This window comes from Acanthochromis polyacanthus, chromosome 13, assembly GCF_021347895.1.
Source record: "Acanthochromis polyacanthus isolate Apoly-LR-REF ecotype Palm Island chromosome 13, KAUST_Apoly_ChrSc, whole genome shotgun sequence".
Taxonomy (NCBI): Eukaryota; Metazoa; Chordata; class Actinopteri; family Pomacentridae; genus Acanthochromis; species Acanthochromis polyacanthus.
In genome coordinates, this window is record NC_067125.1 from 1,567,347 (window position 1) to 1,583,629 (window position 16,283).

The window sequence follows — 16,283 nt, forward strand, 5'->3', positions numbered from 1 at the left end:
TCCCTCCGTCTCTCCGCCTGAAACATGGCTGCTCCGGCGGTGCTGCTGCGGAGCTCCGGCCCGCCGCTCTGCCCGAGCTTCGCGGAGGTCTGCTCGTTCCTGGAGCGGTACGGACCGGCGCTGGACCTGCCCGAGATGACGTTCCCGCAGATGGAGCGCTATCTGCGGGACACGACGACAGGTGAGGTCGGTGTCGGTGCTGGTGTCGGCGGATCTGCGACACCGGAGCAGAAACGGGCCGAGGAGGAACGGGACGGGCTGCGGGAGGCTGGGCGGCCCGAAGGACCAGCACCGGAGCTCCGAAAGCAGATGCCGAGCTCCGGTGCTGCGTGCCCCGCTGATTGTGGCCCGACCCGGGGTCAGATTCCCCCCAAACCCCGTCGGGTTCCGTCCGGTCGGCGGAGGAACCTTAGGGGAGCCGCCGCAGCTAACACGAAGCTAGTCGGGATTAGCTCGGTTCGGACAGGCTGTATGTTATGGTTCGGGGGCCGGCGGGCTTGGCCTCCCGCGGGGTTCGGCCGGTACCAGGTGGCGGCCCGTCGGTTCCGTTGTCAGGCTGGTATTGAGCCAGGAATCGGATGGAGCGTGATGCAGCAGAGACCGAGCCGAGCAGCTAGCCGGAGCCGGACCGCTGTGATGTTCGGCGGCCTGTGGTCACCCAACCGGGCCGCGAGAAGGCCGGGCTCCAAGCTCTGTGTCCGGGTCTCCGTCTCCGGTTCTGTCGGTGGTTCCGAACCGGACCGTGTTAGTTCACCGAAGGCAAGTTTGGGCTGTCAGATGTGCGCAGGCGCAGTAGACAGCAGCCGCTGGCTAACAGTTAGCTCGAAGGTTCCGTTAAGTTTCCGTTTAAGTGCAGCTCGGAACCAGAATGGGTCAGAACCTCGAGGTTCTTCAGAACCAGAAGGTTCAGATCCAGCGGGTTTATGAACAACCAGCACCGGTGGTTCGGTTCTGATCCACACTTAGCGAACAGAACCGAGAGTCCAGAAGCAGGACGAGCCCAGAGAACCGAACCGCTAGAACCGGACTAAAAGAACCGAACCACTAGAACAAGATTAAAAGAACCGAACCAAGAAGCTCAATGACAGAATAAACATCCATCCATTCTCTATACACCGCTTTATCCTCACTAGGGTCATGGGGGGTGCTGGAGTCTATCCCAGCTGACTCGGGTGAAGGCAGGGGACACCCTGGACAGGTCACCAGTCTGTCACAGGGCTACATATACAGACACACAATCACACTCACATTCACACCTACGGACAATTTAGAGTAACCAATTAACCTCAGCATGTTTTTGGACTGTGGGAGGAAGCCGGAGTACCCGGAGAAAACCCACGCATGCACAGGGAGAACATGCAACTCCATGCAGAAAGATCCCAGGCCCAGGCCGGGATTTGAACCGGGATCTTCTTTCTGCTAGGCGAAAATGCTAACCACAACCCACTGTACAGAATAAACATGCCTGAAAAACAAAAGAAAACATCAGAACCAACCCCAAAACATCAGAACCAACCCAAAAACATCAGAATCAACCTAAAAACATCAGAACCAACCTAAAACACTAAAGATCCGAAGAGATTCTAAAGGGCAGAATCAGACTTAAAACGACCAGAACCAGATTTTAAACCAGAACATCTAAACCAGTAAAACATCATCAGTGGTTCCACAGATCCAGTCAGAAACAGAACAGTTTAGCAATCTGGTTATTGATTATTACTGATCCATCTCCATGTTTCTGACAGAACCGATCAGTGACAGAACCAACTCATCATCTTCAGATCCCTGTAGACTTCAGACACCAGCGTGCTCTGACAGCTGAAGAGATGTCTGAGGGGTTCTGATGCATGGGGTTTTGGTTCTGATGACGTGTTCTGGTTCTGTTTCAGTTCCTAAACCTCTGGTGGAGCTCCATGTCAAGCTGCTGAGGAAGCTGGGCCGGTCGGTGACAACGGATCGGTGGGAGAAGTACCTAGCCAAGGTGAGGCAGAGAACCAGAACCTGTTTGGAGAGGAAAAACTCACCTGATCTAATTGGACCGTTGGTTCTGTAGGTGTGTCAGGAGCTGAACAGTACCTGGGCCTGGGAGCTGGAGCAGAAGGGCTACCAGGAGATGTCCATGGAGTGCAAGTCCAGCATCCTGAAGGTCTGAGTCCAGTTGATTTGGTTTTGATCAAAGTCCTCCTCAGAACCTTATGGTTCTTTTTTCATGATCTACCTTCATATTGGGAATATTTCCAGAGTTCCAGGTCCTTCAAGTCCATAGAGAACGTCCCCAGTTGTCAGTAGGTCTACTCTAGAACTTTCTCCAGTTGTCGGTAGGTCTACTCTAGAACTTTCTCCAGTTGTCGGTAGGTCTACTCTAGAACTTTCTCCAGTTGTCGGTAGGTCTACTCTAGAACTTTCTCCAGGGGACATTCTCCTTTCCTGCTTCCAGTCTTTAAGTTTAGTCTCTCTTAGAACATTCCAGGTCCTTGAAGTCCATAGAGGTGGTTCCAGATTTATCGTTTTTTTTTTAATATTTTATTTTTTGCCTTTTTTCGATAGTAGCAGTGAAGGTCGACAGGAAGTGGGGGGAAGACATGCAGCAAAGGGCCGCGGGCAGGAATCGAACCCGGGCCGCTGCATCAGAGACCAGTCCCTGTACATGGGTCGCTCGCTTAACCTGTTGAGCTATACAGGCGCCTGGATTTATCAGTTTTTAATGGACTTTTTCAGAACTTCACATTTTTTTGACCAATTCTGGCCAATTTTCAAGTCATTTTGGACAATATTTCAGGTCCTTTTAAACATTTTTTGAGTCATTTTTGAAAGTTTTTGTCATTTTTGGACACATTTTTAATGATTTTGGGACAGTTTAGTGTAATTTTTTCATCTTTTATCATTTTGAACAGTTTTTGAGACATTTTGGACAGATATTGAAAAATTTAGGATGATTTTTGAGTAACTTTAACCAAATGTCATGTAACTTCACCAGTTTTCACTAAAAAACACATCTGAGTTCTGATTAAAACTGACCCCAGATCAGTTTTACATCCATCCGAGTGTCTCAGTCTGAACACTGAACTGTGATCATCAGTATTATGGGATGTATCGTAGTGTGAACAGAGTGAATGGTGTCTCTAGATGATCGTGGTTTCTCTAATAGTTCTGACCAACATTAAAGTTCACCCAGAAAGACCTTTTAAAGTTATCTCTGGTGGATCATCAGGAACCAGAACCAGATCCATGGAACCAATGACTGTTTCTAGGACTCTAAACTGTGTTTATCTGCTTTTCCTTCAGTATCTCTGTGAGTGTCAGTTTGACGACAACCTGAAGTTTAAGATGGTGGTGAATGACGAGGATCCAGAAAAGATGCGTCTGCAGCCGATCGGCCGGGACCAGCAGGGCCTGATGTACTGGTTGCAGTTGGATCAGGACCAGAACATCCGGCTGTACACGGAGGAACAGGACGACCTGGATGGGTCCACCTGGAAGTGCATCGTCAGGTAGAGCTGGTCTGAGAACCAACCACCGTCCGGTAGGACTCAGCTGAGTCGTGGACACTCTGGTCAGAAGGTAGCTGAGCACCATCAGGAACCAGAGAACACTGAGAAGAAGATCTGGCAGCAAAAAGAAACTAAATGATTTAATAATAGATGTTTGTCAGGATGGTGGCTGCTGTCAATGTAGATAAAATCACCTGGTTTCAGGTGAATCTGACATTAGAGCACCTTATTAGAAACAAAACTTATCCCGAATGACATTAAACAACTTGTAGAAAACATCTTGAAACTCATCCAGAATGACTTCAGATTTGTCCAAAAAGCAGAAATCTGACTGGAGATGAATAAAATCACCTGTTCCAGGTAAATCTGACATCAGATCACCTCATTCTGTAAAAAAATGAATTGAAATGTTTCCAGAATCAATGAGACTCTGAGCTATCTCTTTTCTAACAGCATCCGGCCGTATAAACTTCAGGTTCAGTAACTTTCCTCTAAAACTTTGTCTCTTCTGGATGCGAGGCTTCAGTGTCTTGTTGCTTCACCAGTTTCTGCTTCAAGTTCAACCATCCTGTCTCCTCAGGACTCGTAATGACCTGGCTGAGGCTCTGGATCTGCTGAAGGCTCAAGTTGACCCAAACCACAGTTATGATCAGAACCAGAACCCGACTGGATCCAGGAGCACCAGCCCCACTCAGAGAGAAGCAGGTATGTTGGAAAATGAACACGCACACTGTCTTTACCATGTCTTAGAGACACTTTCACATTTTAAGGTTCATTCTCTTCATGTTTCCACATTCATGTTGGTTTTTATGTCCATAAGAGAAGTCAGGGGTTATAGCATGAAGACTCCTGGATCTGAAGGTCCAGTCTCTGGTGGACCAGAACTCCTGGATAGAACTACACCATGAAGACTGAAGAACCAAGAAACTCTGAGGAAATATTCTTTAAAAGCATCAGTTAGGATGATACAAGAACATTTAAAGTTCCTGAAGATCTCCTGGAGTCCAGTAAAATCAATCATTAAGAAACGGAAGAAAGATGGAACATGAATAAATCTGACTAGAGCAGGACGTCCTCAAGACCTGAGAGACTAGAGAGGGAGGCAACCAAGACTCTATGACTCCTCTGAAGGAGGAAGAGACGAGAGAGGGAGGCCAACAAGACTCCTATGAGTTCTAGAGTTCACCAGAAGACATTTAGAGACTCTGACGTCAAGGATCAACTCTGGAGCTGAAGATGAAGGTCCAGCTACTAAACACTGACTGGGAGGAGGATCCTGGGAGGAGCTGAACTGGTTTGTTTGTTTGTATGTATGAAACAGACTGAACTGAGTTTTGTTGGTGTCTGTTTGTGTTCTACTGATGCAGGCGATGAGGCCGTTGGATGCAGTGACACGGAACCCTCCAGACCTGCAGAACAACACGATGACAGTCAGAAGGTGGAACCTGAGAACGAAGAGAAACCTCCAACAGCAGGTACTTGAGGACCTGCTGCTACAGTCTGTTCACAAGGAAGTAACACTCTGTAATAGAAACCATAAATGAGTCAGTCCGTAGAGGGCTGACCTGCAGCTAAAGTCTTCATCCAACATCTAAAACCACTGAAATACCAAGACATGCTGTAGTTCTTCACTGTTTTATCTGTCAGGCATGGACAGATCTGAACAGGAGTCCTCTGCAAAATGGATTCCAAAACTGACCACAAGGAGACATCTGCAGAGGAACTCCAACATCTACAGTCAACACAAACAAACAGCAGAGCTCCAGGATTTCTGTTTCTTTGTGTTTCTTTGTTGCACCACTGTAGGACCTTTGGGTCTTTTTCATGTTAGAGTTTGTTTTTCATCTGATTCTCACGTTGATGCCATTTATTCTTACGTTGATGCCGTTTATTCTTACGTTGATGCCGTTTATTCTTACGTTGATGCCGTTTATTCTTACGTTGATGCCGTTTATTCTTACGTTGATGCCGTTTATTCTTACGTTGATGCCGTTTATTCTTACGTTGATGCCGTTTATTCTTACGTTGATGCCGTTTATTCTCACTTTGATGCCGTTTATCTCCTTATCTTCTGGCTGTTTCTTGTTGTTGCAGCAGTGAAACAGGAAATCACTAAAGCTGTGGTGAAAGAAGAGCCGCCGCCTCACAAACCGTCTGTCGTCGACAACCGCGTCAGCACCATCACCACCGTCATCAAGTCAGAACCCAAGGACTCCGACACCCCGAAGAACGCTGTGTCGGTCGTCATGGCGCCCAGCGCTGCTGCAACGAAGCAGGAAGTGAACAGGGAGGAGGACGCGGAGCGAGCAGTCGTCAGGAGCAACCAGCAGGCCAAGATACCACTGAAGAAGAGGGAGCTGAAGCTGGCCGAGAGCTTCCACAGCAATCACCTCAACAACAGCAGCAGCAGCAGCATCATTGTCTGCAACCCGGCCGCCATCCAGAACAAAGACGGGAAGGTGCCCAACTCACTGGTGCCTCCCGGAGGTCCGACCGCCTTGCAGCAGCAGCTGGTGGCATCGAGACCAGAGCTGACCAACGGTAGAACGTCGGTGCTGCTGCCGCACAAAGACGGGCAGAACGGCGTCATCGGGGTCATCGGGCAGGTCGGTGTCATCGGTCACATTGGCGTCATCCGGAGTCCGTCTGAGTGCCACAGAACCTCCGGCATTGAGCAGCAAGAACTCAACGGGCCCATCTTGGGCCTTCGGAGCTCCAGAACCCTGGAGGAGGACAGGGAGGTGAGCCGGCAGTCGGTGCTGGTGAGGAAAGGACTCGCTGATCCTCCTCCTGCAATGACCAAAACTCCCAGAAAACCACCATCATCCTTAAAACCTGATCAGCCTGAAGACAGTACAGTGGAGGCCATTTCCTCACAGTCCACAGAGGAACCCAGAAGACCAGCGGCAGAAGATCAGACTGAAAAGACGATGGAAGAACAGTCAGATAAGGAGAAGAAAAGTCCTCAACAGGAGGATGATGAAGGCGAGGAGACATCCAGACAACGTGCTGCCGAAGCAGGAAGTAAAGAGGACAATGAAAAGAAAGAAAATATGGAGGAAGAATCTGGAGACGCTGTTCCACCTCAAAAAGCAGACCAGAAGGATCAGAAGGCTGGAGGGGTGAACGGCGGTTTGGCTGTCCAGATTCGGCTGAAGGACTCTGGATCAGAGGAGAGGAAAGGTCTGCTGGAGGAAGCTTCATCTGAGCTCCAGAAAGAAGGAATCAGGCTGAAGATAAAGATCCCTCCTCACCGGAGAAACAAGTTAAAGAAGGGAGGGAAGGAGGAGGAAAAGGAGAGACAGCAGGAGGCACAGGAGGAGGGGAGGCCACTGAGGAGATCTGCAAGGATCTGCAGGTATGTTCTATAGAAAGTTACCACATTCATGAAACCTGGGGGTTTAGAGAACTTCACGTTTATTCCAAAGCTACAGGGTTCTTTAAGTCTACCGTCTGCAGTAACAGCAGCAGCTTGAGTTTCGCTACGGATTAATAAAGTATTTATCAGCAGGAACCGTTTTTATGTCCAACAGCTCCAACGTTCTTACAGATAGAAACACGGTTCTGAAGCTGCTTTAAGACATAAATGGATCTGATGCCTGTTCTTCAACAGAACATGGAGTTGTAAAATTCTGTCTGGGTTAAAGAACCAGTACCAACGTAGAGTTTTAGGTTCCAGGACGTTCCAGGTTTAAATCCAGTCCGTCTGGATAAAGACTCCTTACCTTTCATTGATCACATCCTAGTTCCTTGTATTGTTCTGTCCAGTACCTGTAATGTGCAGGTAGAACAGGTTCCTGCTGCAGCTCTCAGCTTCTTTCTAGTTGTCTCTGGTTGGTTCTCACCATGACTTCACCTCATCTACACCTCTTTTCTTCAAGATCATCTGCTTTGCCAACCTGCAGGCCGAGCTCGAAGGCGGCTGAGAGCCAGAGAAAGAAACCTCCGAGAAAACAGGCTCAGCCGGCCAGAAGGAGGGAGGAGGAGGAGGACGAGGAGGACGAGGAGGACGAAGAGGAGCAGAGCTCAGCTACAAAGAAAGACAGAAGAGCTGGACCTGTGGGGCCGATGAAACGAAGGGTAACGTCCTGAACGTTCCTCCTGATGGAGCAGACCTGAACCCAGAACTGATCTAACTGTGTTTTCAGGGTAAACGGAGGCACCGCCGTCCTCGATGGTCCAACATCCGAACAAAGAGACGCAAACCCAACGAAGATGAGTCGGAGCGAGTCAGGAAGAGACATGAGGAGGACAGTGAAGGAGGCAGCGTGTCTGAGGAGGACTCGTCTAAGTCAGAGGAGGTTCCCAGTGAGGACGCCTGCACCCACTGTGGTCTACCCAACCACCCAGAGCTGGTGAGACTCATCTGTCCTCAACGAGTCACTGGTCTTAGAGTCCTAAACCGAGTCACTGGTCTTAGAATCCTGAACCTTCGTAGAACCAAAACGTCCCCAAACAGAAACTAAACTCTGAAGCATCAGACTCGTTGACTAGATCTGCGGTAGAACTCTGGATGTGTTTTTCTTTGTTCTAGTTGTTCCTCAGACTCGGTACGTTTGCTGACTTGTTTTGGGTTCTAGTCCATCCATTATTCCTGATGTGAGTCGAGCTTTAACGTGTTTTTCAGATTCTGCTGTGTGATTCGTGTGACAGCGGATACCACACCGCCTGTCTGAGGCCGCCGCTCATGCTGATCCCAGACGGAGAATGGTTCTGTCCACCGTGTCAACATGTAGGTTCCTCAACCAGAACCGTCACTGACAGGTTTCAGAACAAACATGTGACCGGTGCTGCTCTGGTTCTGTCCCTTCAGAAGCTGCTGTGTGAGAAGCTGGAGGAACATCTGCAGAACCTGGACAGCGCTCTGAAGAAGAAGGAGCGAGCAGAGAGAAGGTAAGCTCAGAGAAGCAGCAGCAGATAGCTGATCAGCTGTCAGAAAGAAGATCTAATTCTGCGGTCTGTGCAGGAGGGAGCGGCTGGTGTACGTCGGGATCAGTGTGGAGAACATCATTCCTGTAAGATCTACACCTGGAGAAGAGACGTTAGCTCAGCTTTTACTGTGAAACACGAATAATTCTGATCTGCTCTGATCTCAGGAGGGAGACGAGGAGGAGGAGAAATCTGCCAGGAAGAAAGATCCTAAAAAGGGTAAAAACCTGGGGAGGAGATCGACCAGAACAAGGAAACACATCAGCTACAGGTGAGAAGGTCCAGAACCTCACCTGGATATCACATCAGTGAACATGAACGTTCCTGAGATATGATCAAAGAGTTCCACAGAGAAGTTCTCCTGTCAGAGCAGGAAAATGGCAATAACATGAGAATGAATGCAGGAATAAAACAACACATAGAAAATAAGCTCAAAAATAACCGGATCAGAATTTAATCTGAATATGAGCAGAAATGGTTCAGATGGAGGGTGTAATGTTTGTTTCTCTGCAGGTTTGATGACTTTGATGATGCCATCGATGAGGCCATAGAAGAAGATTTCAGGGATCTGTGTGGAGGTCAGTCCTGTTAATGTGATATTTATGCTAATAAATCTGTTTAAAGTTTAGCAACAGTTATTTTTACAATATTTATTTTATCTAAAAGTTTTGGGTTGCCCAAACAATTCCATGTTTACCATGAAAACTCCCACTTTTATCCATGTGCTAACATAACTACACAAGTTTTCTAATCATTAATGAGCCTTTCAGCACCATTAGCTAACACAATGTAGCATTAGAACACAGCGCTAAAGGGTTCCAAAAAAAGTCTGAGGGGCCACAAGGAACATTTTCATTTGCAGTAAATGGTAAACTTGGTAAAGTTCATGATAGTAGACTATAGATTCTTTGTAAAGTTCAGAATAGTAGACCGTAGATTCTTTGTAAAGTTCATGATAGACTGTAGATTGTTAGTAAAGTTCAGAATAGTAGACTGTAGATTCTTGATAACGTTCAGGATAGTAGACTGTAGATTCTTGATAATATTCAGGATAGTAGACTGTAGATTCTTGATAATATTCAGGATAGTAGACTGTAGATTCTTGATAATATTCAGGATAGTAGACTGTAGATTCTTGGTAACATTCAGGATAGTAGACTGTAGATTCTTGGTAATATTCAGGATAGTAGACTGTAGATTCTTGGTAACGTTCAGGATAGTAGACTGTAGATTCTTGATAACGTTCAGGATAGTAGACTGTAGATTCTTGGTAATATTCAGGATAGTAGACTGTAGATTCTTGGTAACGTTCAGGATAGTAGACTGTAGATTCTTGATAACGTTCAGGATAGTAGACTGTAGATTCTTGGTAATATTCAGGATAGTAGACTGTAGATTGTACATTTGTGCATTTCTTAAGCAGCTGTTTAACAGACGCGCCGTTTTTGAAGGACATGTTCAGTTTTTCATTTCATGACATTGTCTCAAAATACTATATGTGGCTGCTAGCCCCACCCCCTTCAGGAAGAAGACTCTCTCTGTCTGTTATGGATAGATGAGTGTTTGAGAGCAGTCCTTCATAGGACTGGGAGGGTTACTGTTTTTTCATGTTAGCATCTGTTAGCTTCTCTCATTAAAATGTATTTTAGTCCAGCTAAACTACAGTAAAGCTGCTCTCATGTCCAGATGTTTCTGTTGTCACATAGCAAAACCAGGATGAAACAGACCACGTGCTAACATGGTAACCAGCGCTAGCTTCATTTAAATACTGATTTTATAACATTGTCTGACAACAAACACAGCAGTTAACATCATTCACGCAGATTTGCTGAGAGAATGTTACAAGATAGAAAGGCTCATTCATCTGTCAGACAGAGAGAGTTTTCTTCCTGAAAGGGGGGGGGGGCTCATTTAAAGCAACACAAACAGTTTAGAATAAAACCAGGATTATAGAGTCTGGAGGAACCAACCGTCTGTGACTGGAACCTTCTGGAGACACCAGAAACGATTCATTGAGTTAAAAATGGAGAACAATGTGGAGCTTTAACGAGAACCCAGAGAGTCGACTCTCACCTGGACTATTATGATGCAGGAACTGGGCAGGGCAGAGACATCACTTCCATTCTATCAGAGGACGGGAAGGAGAGCCAGCGACCAATCAGAAGCCAGACTCACGCAGCCAGGAGGAGGCGGAGACTGAACGACCTGGAGAGCGACAGCACGGCGGTGGACAGTGAAGACGAGTTCCTGATCAGCAACAGGTAACTGAGTCCTGTAGGTGTCTTTTACCTCCATCCTCCCTCTGACTCCTCCTCTTCCTGCAGCTCTGAGGACGAGGAGTTCGGTGCCTCGGCGGCCGACGATGACGAGGAGGAGGATGAAGATGTCGGCAGCGATGTGGGCAGCTGGGACAGCAGGACACGCCACCACCGGGCTATGAAGGCAACATCCAAACACAAACCTAAGAGAATACAACGAAGAGGCAGGAAGAGGCTGAGACAACGACGAAGACGCTCCTCTGAAGAGGAGGAGGACAGCGATGAAGAGATGAGTGAGTCCACAGGGAACAGAATCAGATGATACAATACAATAGCACGCTGAATCTAGAAGGTCTAGAACATTTCTGTTTTCACCCTCCAGAATTACCTGCAGACATTTTATTGTCAGCTGTCTGGAACGACTGGAAACATCTGCGTCTGTTTAATCTCTGCTATAAAGTGTCGTTAACTCAAACCTTAATGCTGCCGTCAACCTTTAAAGCTTCTCAGTCACAAATACATGGTAGTAAAATTACAAATAAAGGTTACATAAAACGGATTAGACTCCCAGAAGATTCTCAGTTTACAGGAAAATAAAACAGAAACCTCACATTTCAGACGATCACAGGCTCCTCTCCATTTCCTCCTCAGACTCAGATCAGTTCAGCGACATGACTGACAGCGATGCGGACAGGAAGAGGCAGGGCCTGAGGCGGGGCCAGCGGCAGCAGGTCAACTACCGCGAGACGTCCGAGTCTTCAGACAACTCCAGAACATCCACCCACAAGGAGAAGCCCAAACCCCGCGGCCGGCCACGCAAGCAGCATCTCTCCAGCGACTACAGCGACGGTTAGTTACCACCAGCAGCAGCACCTCTTCATCAGATTGTTGACCTTATTCAGTTCATGACGCTGCTGTCATCTGAGAGCATTAAACCAAATATCTTTTTGAACATTTTAATCACCATAAATATTGGACAAACTTTACAGCTCATGACTTTCAGTTAATATACTTCAGCAGATACTTTGTGGACCTTTTTGTTTTGTGTGTGTACTTCGGTAAAACTACTAAAACCACGCTGTAAATATACTCCACGGCAAGTGGCAGCATCATAATGATTAAAGCACAGTGGTGGCGGTATCACCTTCTCGTGCATTTTCTTCCTCTTACATGTTATTGTCGTCTTGGAGCAGAAGGTGATTTCTGTTTGTTTTTCCTTCAGCTTCACCATCCACCAGAGACTCGGATGAGGACGATGACGATGAGGACAACCACAGGAGGAAAATAAACCAGAGAAGGAGAGACGATGAAGACCTCTACAGAAACCGGACAAGAGGGAAACGAAGGAGGTATGAAGACGAGGAGGACGATGGAGAAGGAGGACGGCGACTGAAGAAGAGGCTGTCGGAGGAGGATGCAGACCGGCGGAGGAGGTTAAAGAGGACGGACCAGGAGGACGAAGACCTGGAGAAGATGGGTCGAGGGAAGAGGAGGGAGATGCTGTCACAGCAGCGCCGTAAACGCCTCGCTCTGATGCTGAAGAAACGGCGGCCATCGACGGACGAAGAGGACGAGTCGGAGGAGTCGGAGTCGTCCTCAGAGGAGGACCGGCCGGTCCGCAAAAGACTCAACCGGATTGACTCTGATGATGACGAAGAGGAGGAGGAGGACGGGAGGCAGAAGAGCAGGAAGTGTTTGGAGAGGAAGGCCGACTACAAGACCGACAGCGACACTCAGGAAAAGGTGAGGGGCCGCAGCCTGTCTCCGTCTAACGGACATCGGACCTCCAGAGGCCCTATGAAGCCTGGGGCTGAGAGTACCACTGTGCCCAGGGACAGTGCTGCTTCAGGCAGGCAGGGCCGGCACAATGGCCCCCTACAGCCAGAGGAGGAAGAGGAAGAGGAGGAGGAGGGTCAGACGGACGCTGTAAACTCAGCGCTGAACACTCTGCAGTCATGATGGCTGCTGGTGTGAAGAACATTTCTTTGCTTTTCACCTCTGAACCCTCCACTTCCTGTCTTCTTCCTGCTGTCGTATTGTGGTAGAGTGCAGTCCATCATTAGAACCTCACAGTTACCTTCTCCTCCATCATTAGAACCTCACGGTTACCTTCTCCTCCATCATTAGAACCTCACGGTTACCTTCTCCTCCATCCCCTCTGAACAATGCGAAGGCCGAAGCCTCCCGAACTTCATGCTCACGGACACGATTCCCGACTTCCTCCTGAAGGTCCCACAGCGATGAGTCGGCCTCAGGAGTTAGTTTGTAGTGTACCTCGTTCTATGTTCTAAAGCACTTCATCATTCTCATAGCACTTAACGAGCCGCCGCCGAGGAGGCATCTGACCGAACGCTGCACCTGGACCGGATCTGATCCACCACAGAACCCGGTCAGTCAGTCCAGACAGCAGTAAAGTCCCTTTAGGGTATGACTACTCACTGTTTTGGTATTTTATTCTCCAGGCATTTAGAGAAGAGTGATTCTGATGAGCTAAAACCCTGATTCATACCCTGATGGCTGCTGCTGGCCTTTGAATGACAGGAATATCTGTAGAACCTTAAAGATGAACTTACCTGCAGAGCTCTCTTCATCCACCTGGTTCTAGCAGCTCCATGAGGGGTGGTTCTGATCCAGATGTTCCAGCAGTGTTCGCTGTCAGACCCTCGGCCGGCGGTTCATGTTTGCTGTACATAGTTTGCCTGTACGCTGTTCCTGTAAGATAATAGATGTTCTGTTCTATTAGTCCTCTTGTAAAATATAGTGTTCTATTTTGTATATGAAGGCGAGGAGAGATGCTGCTGAGGACGTGGAGATGATCGGCTTCCAGCTTGTTGTGTTTCAGATCTTTCATTTGTGGATATTTACGTATAAATTCGACCAAACCTAGAAAAGTTCCCCTTGACCTCCTCAGAATCTGCTAATCATTGATCTAAAGTAACTTTAGTTTATTTAATGAAGGTAAGTTTGACCTTCAGACTGAGAATGTTTTCATTTTTGAGGCTCAAAACTTTATAAGTAGGTACACACGAAGTTCTCAGGCTGAAACACACATTCCTACTGTCAAGCACGGTGGTGGCAGCATCATGACGTGAAGCACGGTGGTGGCAGCATCATGACGTGAAACACGGTGGAGGCAGCATCATGACGTGAAGCACGGTGGAGGCAGCATCATGACGTGAAGCACGGTGGAGGCAGCATCATGACGTGAAGCACGGTGGAGGCAGCATCATGACGTGAAACACGGTGGAGGCAGCATCATGACGTGAAGCACGGTGGAGGCAGCATCATGACGTGAAGCACGGTGGAGGCAGCATCATGACGTGAAGCACGGTGGAGGCAGCATCATGACGTGAAGCACGGTGGAGGCAGCATCATGACGTGAAGCACGGTGGAGGCAGCATCATGACGTGAAGCACGGTGAAGGCAGCATCATGACGTGAAGCACGGTGGAGGCAGCATCATGACGTGAAGCACGGTGGAGGTAGCATCATGACGTGAAGCACGGTGGAGGCAGCATCATGACGTGAAGCACGGTGGAGGCAGCATCATGATGCTTCTGCCAGCAGCCCTGGAAGGTTGTACAGTTAAAAGATACCAGTGACTCTACGGACTTCAAGGACCTGGAACTCTGTAAACATTCCCAGTATGAAGGTAGAACTCTGATCATTGATAAAGTTACTGGAGGTTCTGAGGAGGTTGTAGGGACGGTACTGATTGGTTGTTGTGAAGTGGAGCAGCTTGGAGTTTGTTTATCAGTAAAATGTCATCAAAAGTCTGAAGAATCTTCATTCTTCTGATGGAGGAATGGAACACTGATCGTTCACTGATGAACTGAACTCATCTCTGTTCTGCTTTAATCGGTTCCTGAAGATGTTCCACTGATCTCCTCACACTCTGAACTGAAGTCTAAGCTTCATTTTAGTCTGTCTGTCGGTTGGAGGTTTGTTTCTAGCGCAAGATTCTGACCTGAACAGAGGCTGATTAAAGTTTGGTCTCATTTATTTCTCAACACGTTTAAGTACTAACCTGCTGTAGAAGATCTCCACTGATCATCCAGTTCTCTGGTTCTCATGTAGAAACCTGCAGAAATGATGGAACAATTGGCAAAATAACTCAACGCTGCTGATTGTTAGCCAGAGAGAAAATATATTCAGAAAAAATCATTTTGTACAAGTTTAGATAGAAAATATCCACAAAGTATGAACAGAACCAACACCAGGTTCTTCAATAAATGAGTTATTGATCTCCTCTGTTTTCTGGAGAACCTGTAGTGCTCAAAATCCATTTAAAGATGGCTTTGATTCAATGAGTTTGCATTTCTTTTCTGTTTTTAAAGCATCCTGGTGACTTCTGATGAGTCCCAGAACTAAAGCGTCCAACCAGACGGAGATCTTGTTTCATTAGAAAAACCAGCATTCATTTAGAAACTGCTAGAACATTCAGAGGATTCTGATCAGAACTAATGACGCTAACAGACCCAGTCGTCTGAATTATTCCACATAAAACCAATCAAACCTGAACAAAGTTCCCCCAGAACCTCGTCAGAACTTTATGGATCTTTATTAATCCTGACCAGAGTTCTACCTTCATACTGTGAATACTTCCAGAGAATGTTCTAAGTGAGACTCCAGTTGTCGGTAGGTTTACTCTAGAACTTTCTCCAGGAGACGTTCTCATCCATGGACTTCAAGGACCTGGAACTCTGGAAATATCCCCAGTCTGAACGTTGAACTCTGATCGTTGATAAAGTTACTGCAGATGAAGAACCAGAAGGTTCTGAGGAGGTACTGGCGGGAGGTCTTATCAGGTTCTAGTTGGTTCTATGTTGAATAATCAGAGTTTCTGTTCTTACATTGTATAGAAAAGTGTCTTCTAGAATAAAAATGTATTTTTCTAGATTAATTTCATCTGGAAAAAGCAAACAGAAGAGAACCTGTGACATGAGGAGCAGTTCTTCTTCCATTCCATCTGAACTGTGGTTTTCGTTGATCCAGAGTTTCCATGAAGGTCATTTATCAGTCTAAGGTTTAAGGACTGATGTTCTCTCTTTTACCATTCTGTGTTGTAATGATCAGAACTCAAACATCGACTTCATCAGTCTGTAGATCAGGAACATGACCCAGACCAGCTGATTCTTGAAGAAAGCTTTTGGTTTTTAGTGGACTAGATCTGATCTGTAGATGAAGCCTCATTATTAAATGTTCTTTCAGGTACTTCCTGTTTAACTTCAGTGTAAACTGGGACTTTTGGAGACCCCCCTGAGATCCTTTGACAACTAAAGAGTTAGTTGTCCAGCATCCAGGCAGGAGAAGCTCTGAAGATTTAGATGGTCCTTCATCTCTGTTGTACTGTTCTTGCAGTTCTGCTGTAACAAATGTTTTCTAAGTTATTAAACCAACATCCAGCATCTCCTCAACGTGCCTCATTCATCACTTTACCTGGGGAGCATGGAGGGATTAGACTACCTGGGGTTGGAGGGCTCGAGATCTTATTGGAAGCTAGCTCATTAGCATATTGAAAGGCTTTAGCTCCGAAAGGTTTTAGTTTTCAGACATTTGGTTTGGTAGAAACATTAAAGAGAAATATTGGAACCCTAAAACACAAC

At 47.0% G+C, this 16,283-nt stretch overlaps 1 protein-coding gene across 3 annotated transcripts; it reads left to right on the top strand.

The window, feature by feature from the left end:
• Nucleotides 1-24: 24 nt before the first annotated feature.
• rsf1a (remodeling and spacing factor 1a) lies at nt 25-16,094 on the top strand. Of its 3 annotated transcripts, XM_022217830.2 has the most exons (18): nt 25-181; nt 1,890-1,981; nt 2,054-2,146; nt 3,286-3,491; nt 4,072-4,196; nt 4,859-4,966; nt 5,586-6,849; nt 7,373-7,571; nt 7,640-7,846; nt 8,119-8,223; nt 8,305-8,384; nt 8,458-8,506; nt 8,588-8,691; nt 8,934-8,998; nt 10,513-10,681; nt 10,745-10,971; nt 11,330-11,527; nt 11,901-16,094. In XM_022217830.2, the coding sequence occupies exons 1-18, from the start codon at nt 25-27 to the stop codon at nt 12,635-12,637; spliced, it is 4,185 nt and encodes a 1,394-aa protein (XP_022073522.1). In that variant the 3' UTR covers nt 12,638-16,094. The 3 variants fall into 3 exon arrangements, with proteins under 3 accessions (XP_022073522.1, XP_051813861.1, XP_051813862.1); XM_051957901.1 differs by lacking the exon at nt 25-181 and having other exon boundaries at nt 1,950-1,981; nt 2,054-2,289; nt 2,323-3,491; XM_051957902.1 differs by lacking the exon at nt 25-181 and having other exon boundaries at nt 1,950-1,981; nt 2,054-2,289; nt 2,356-3,491.
• Nucleotides 16,095-16,283: the final 189 nt, after the last annotated feature.

Excerpts from the sequence above, each read along its gene's own strand:
- rsf1a (XM_022217830.2), top strand. The coding sequence starts at position 25 with ATGGCTGCTCCGGCGGTGCTGCTGCGGAGCTCCGGCCCGCCGCTCTGC. Across the intron at positions 7,847-8,118 it reads TACCCAACCACCCAGAGCTG|ATTCTGCTGTGTGATTCGTG; the intron begins GTGAGACTCATC and ends CGTGTTTTTCAG. Across the intron at positions 8,507-8,587 it reads GTGTGGAGAACATCATTCCT|GAGGGAGACGAGGAGGAGGA; the intron begins GTAAGATCTACA and ends CTCTGATCTCAG.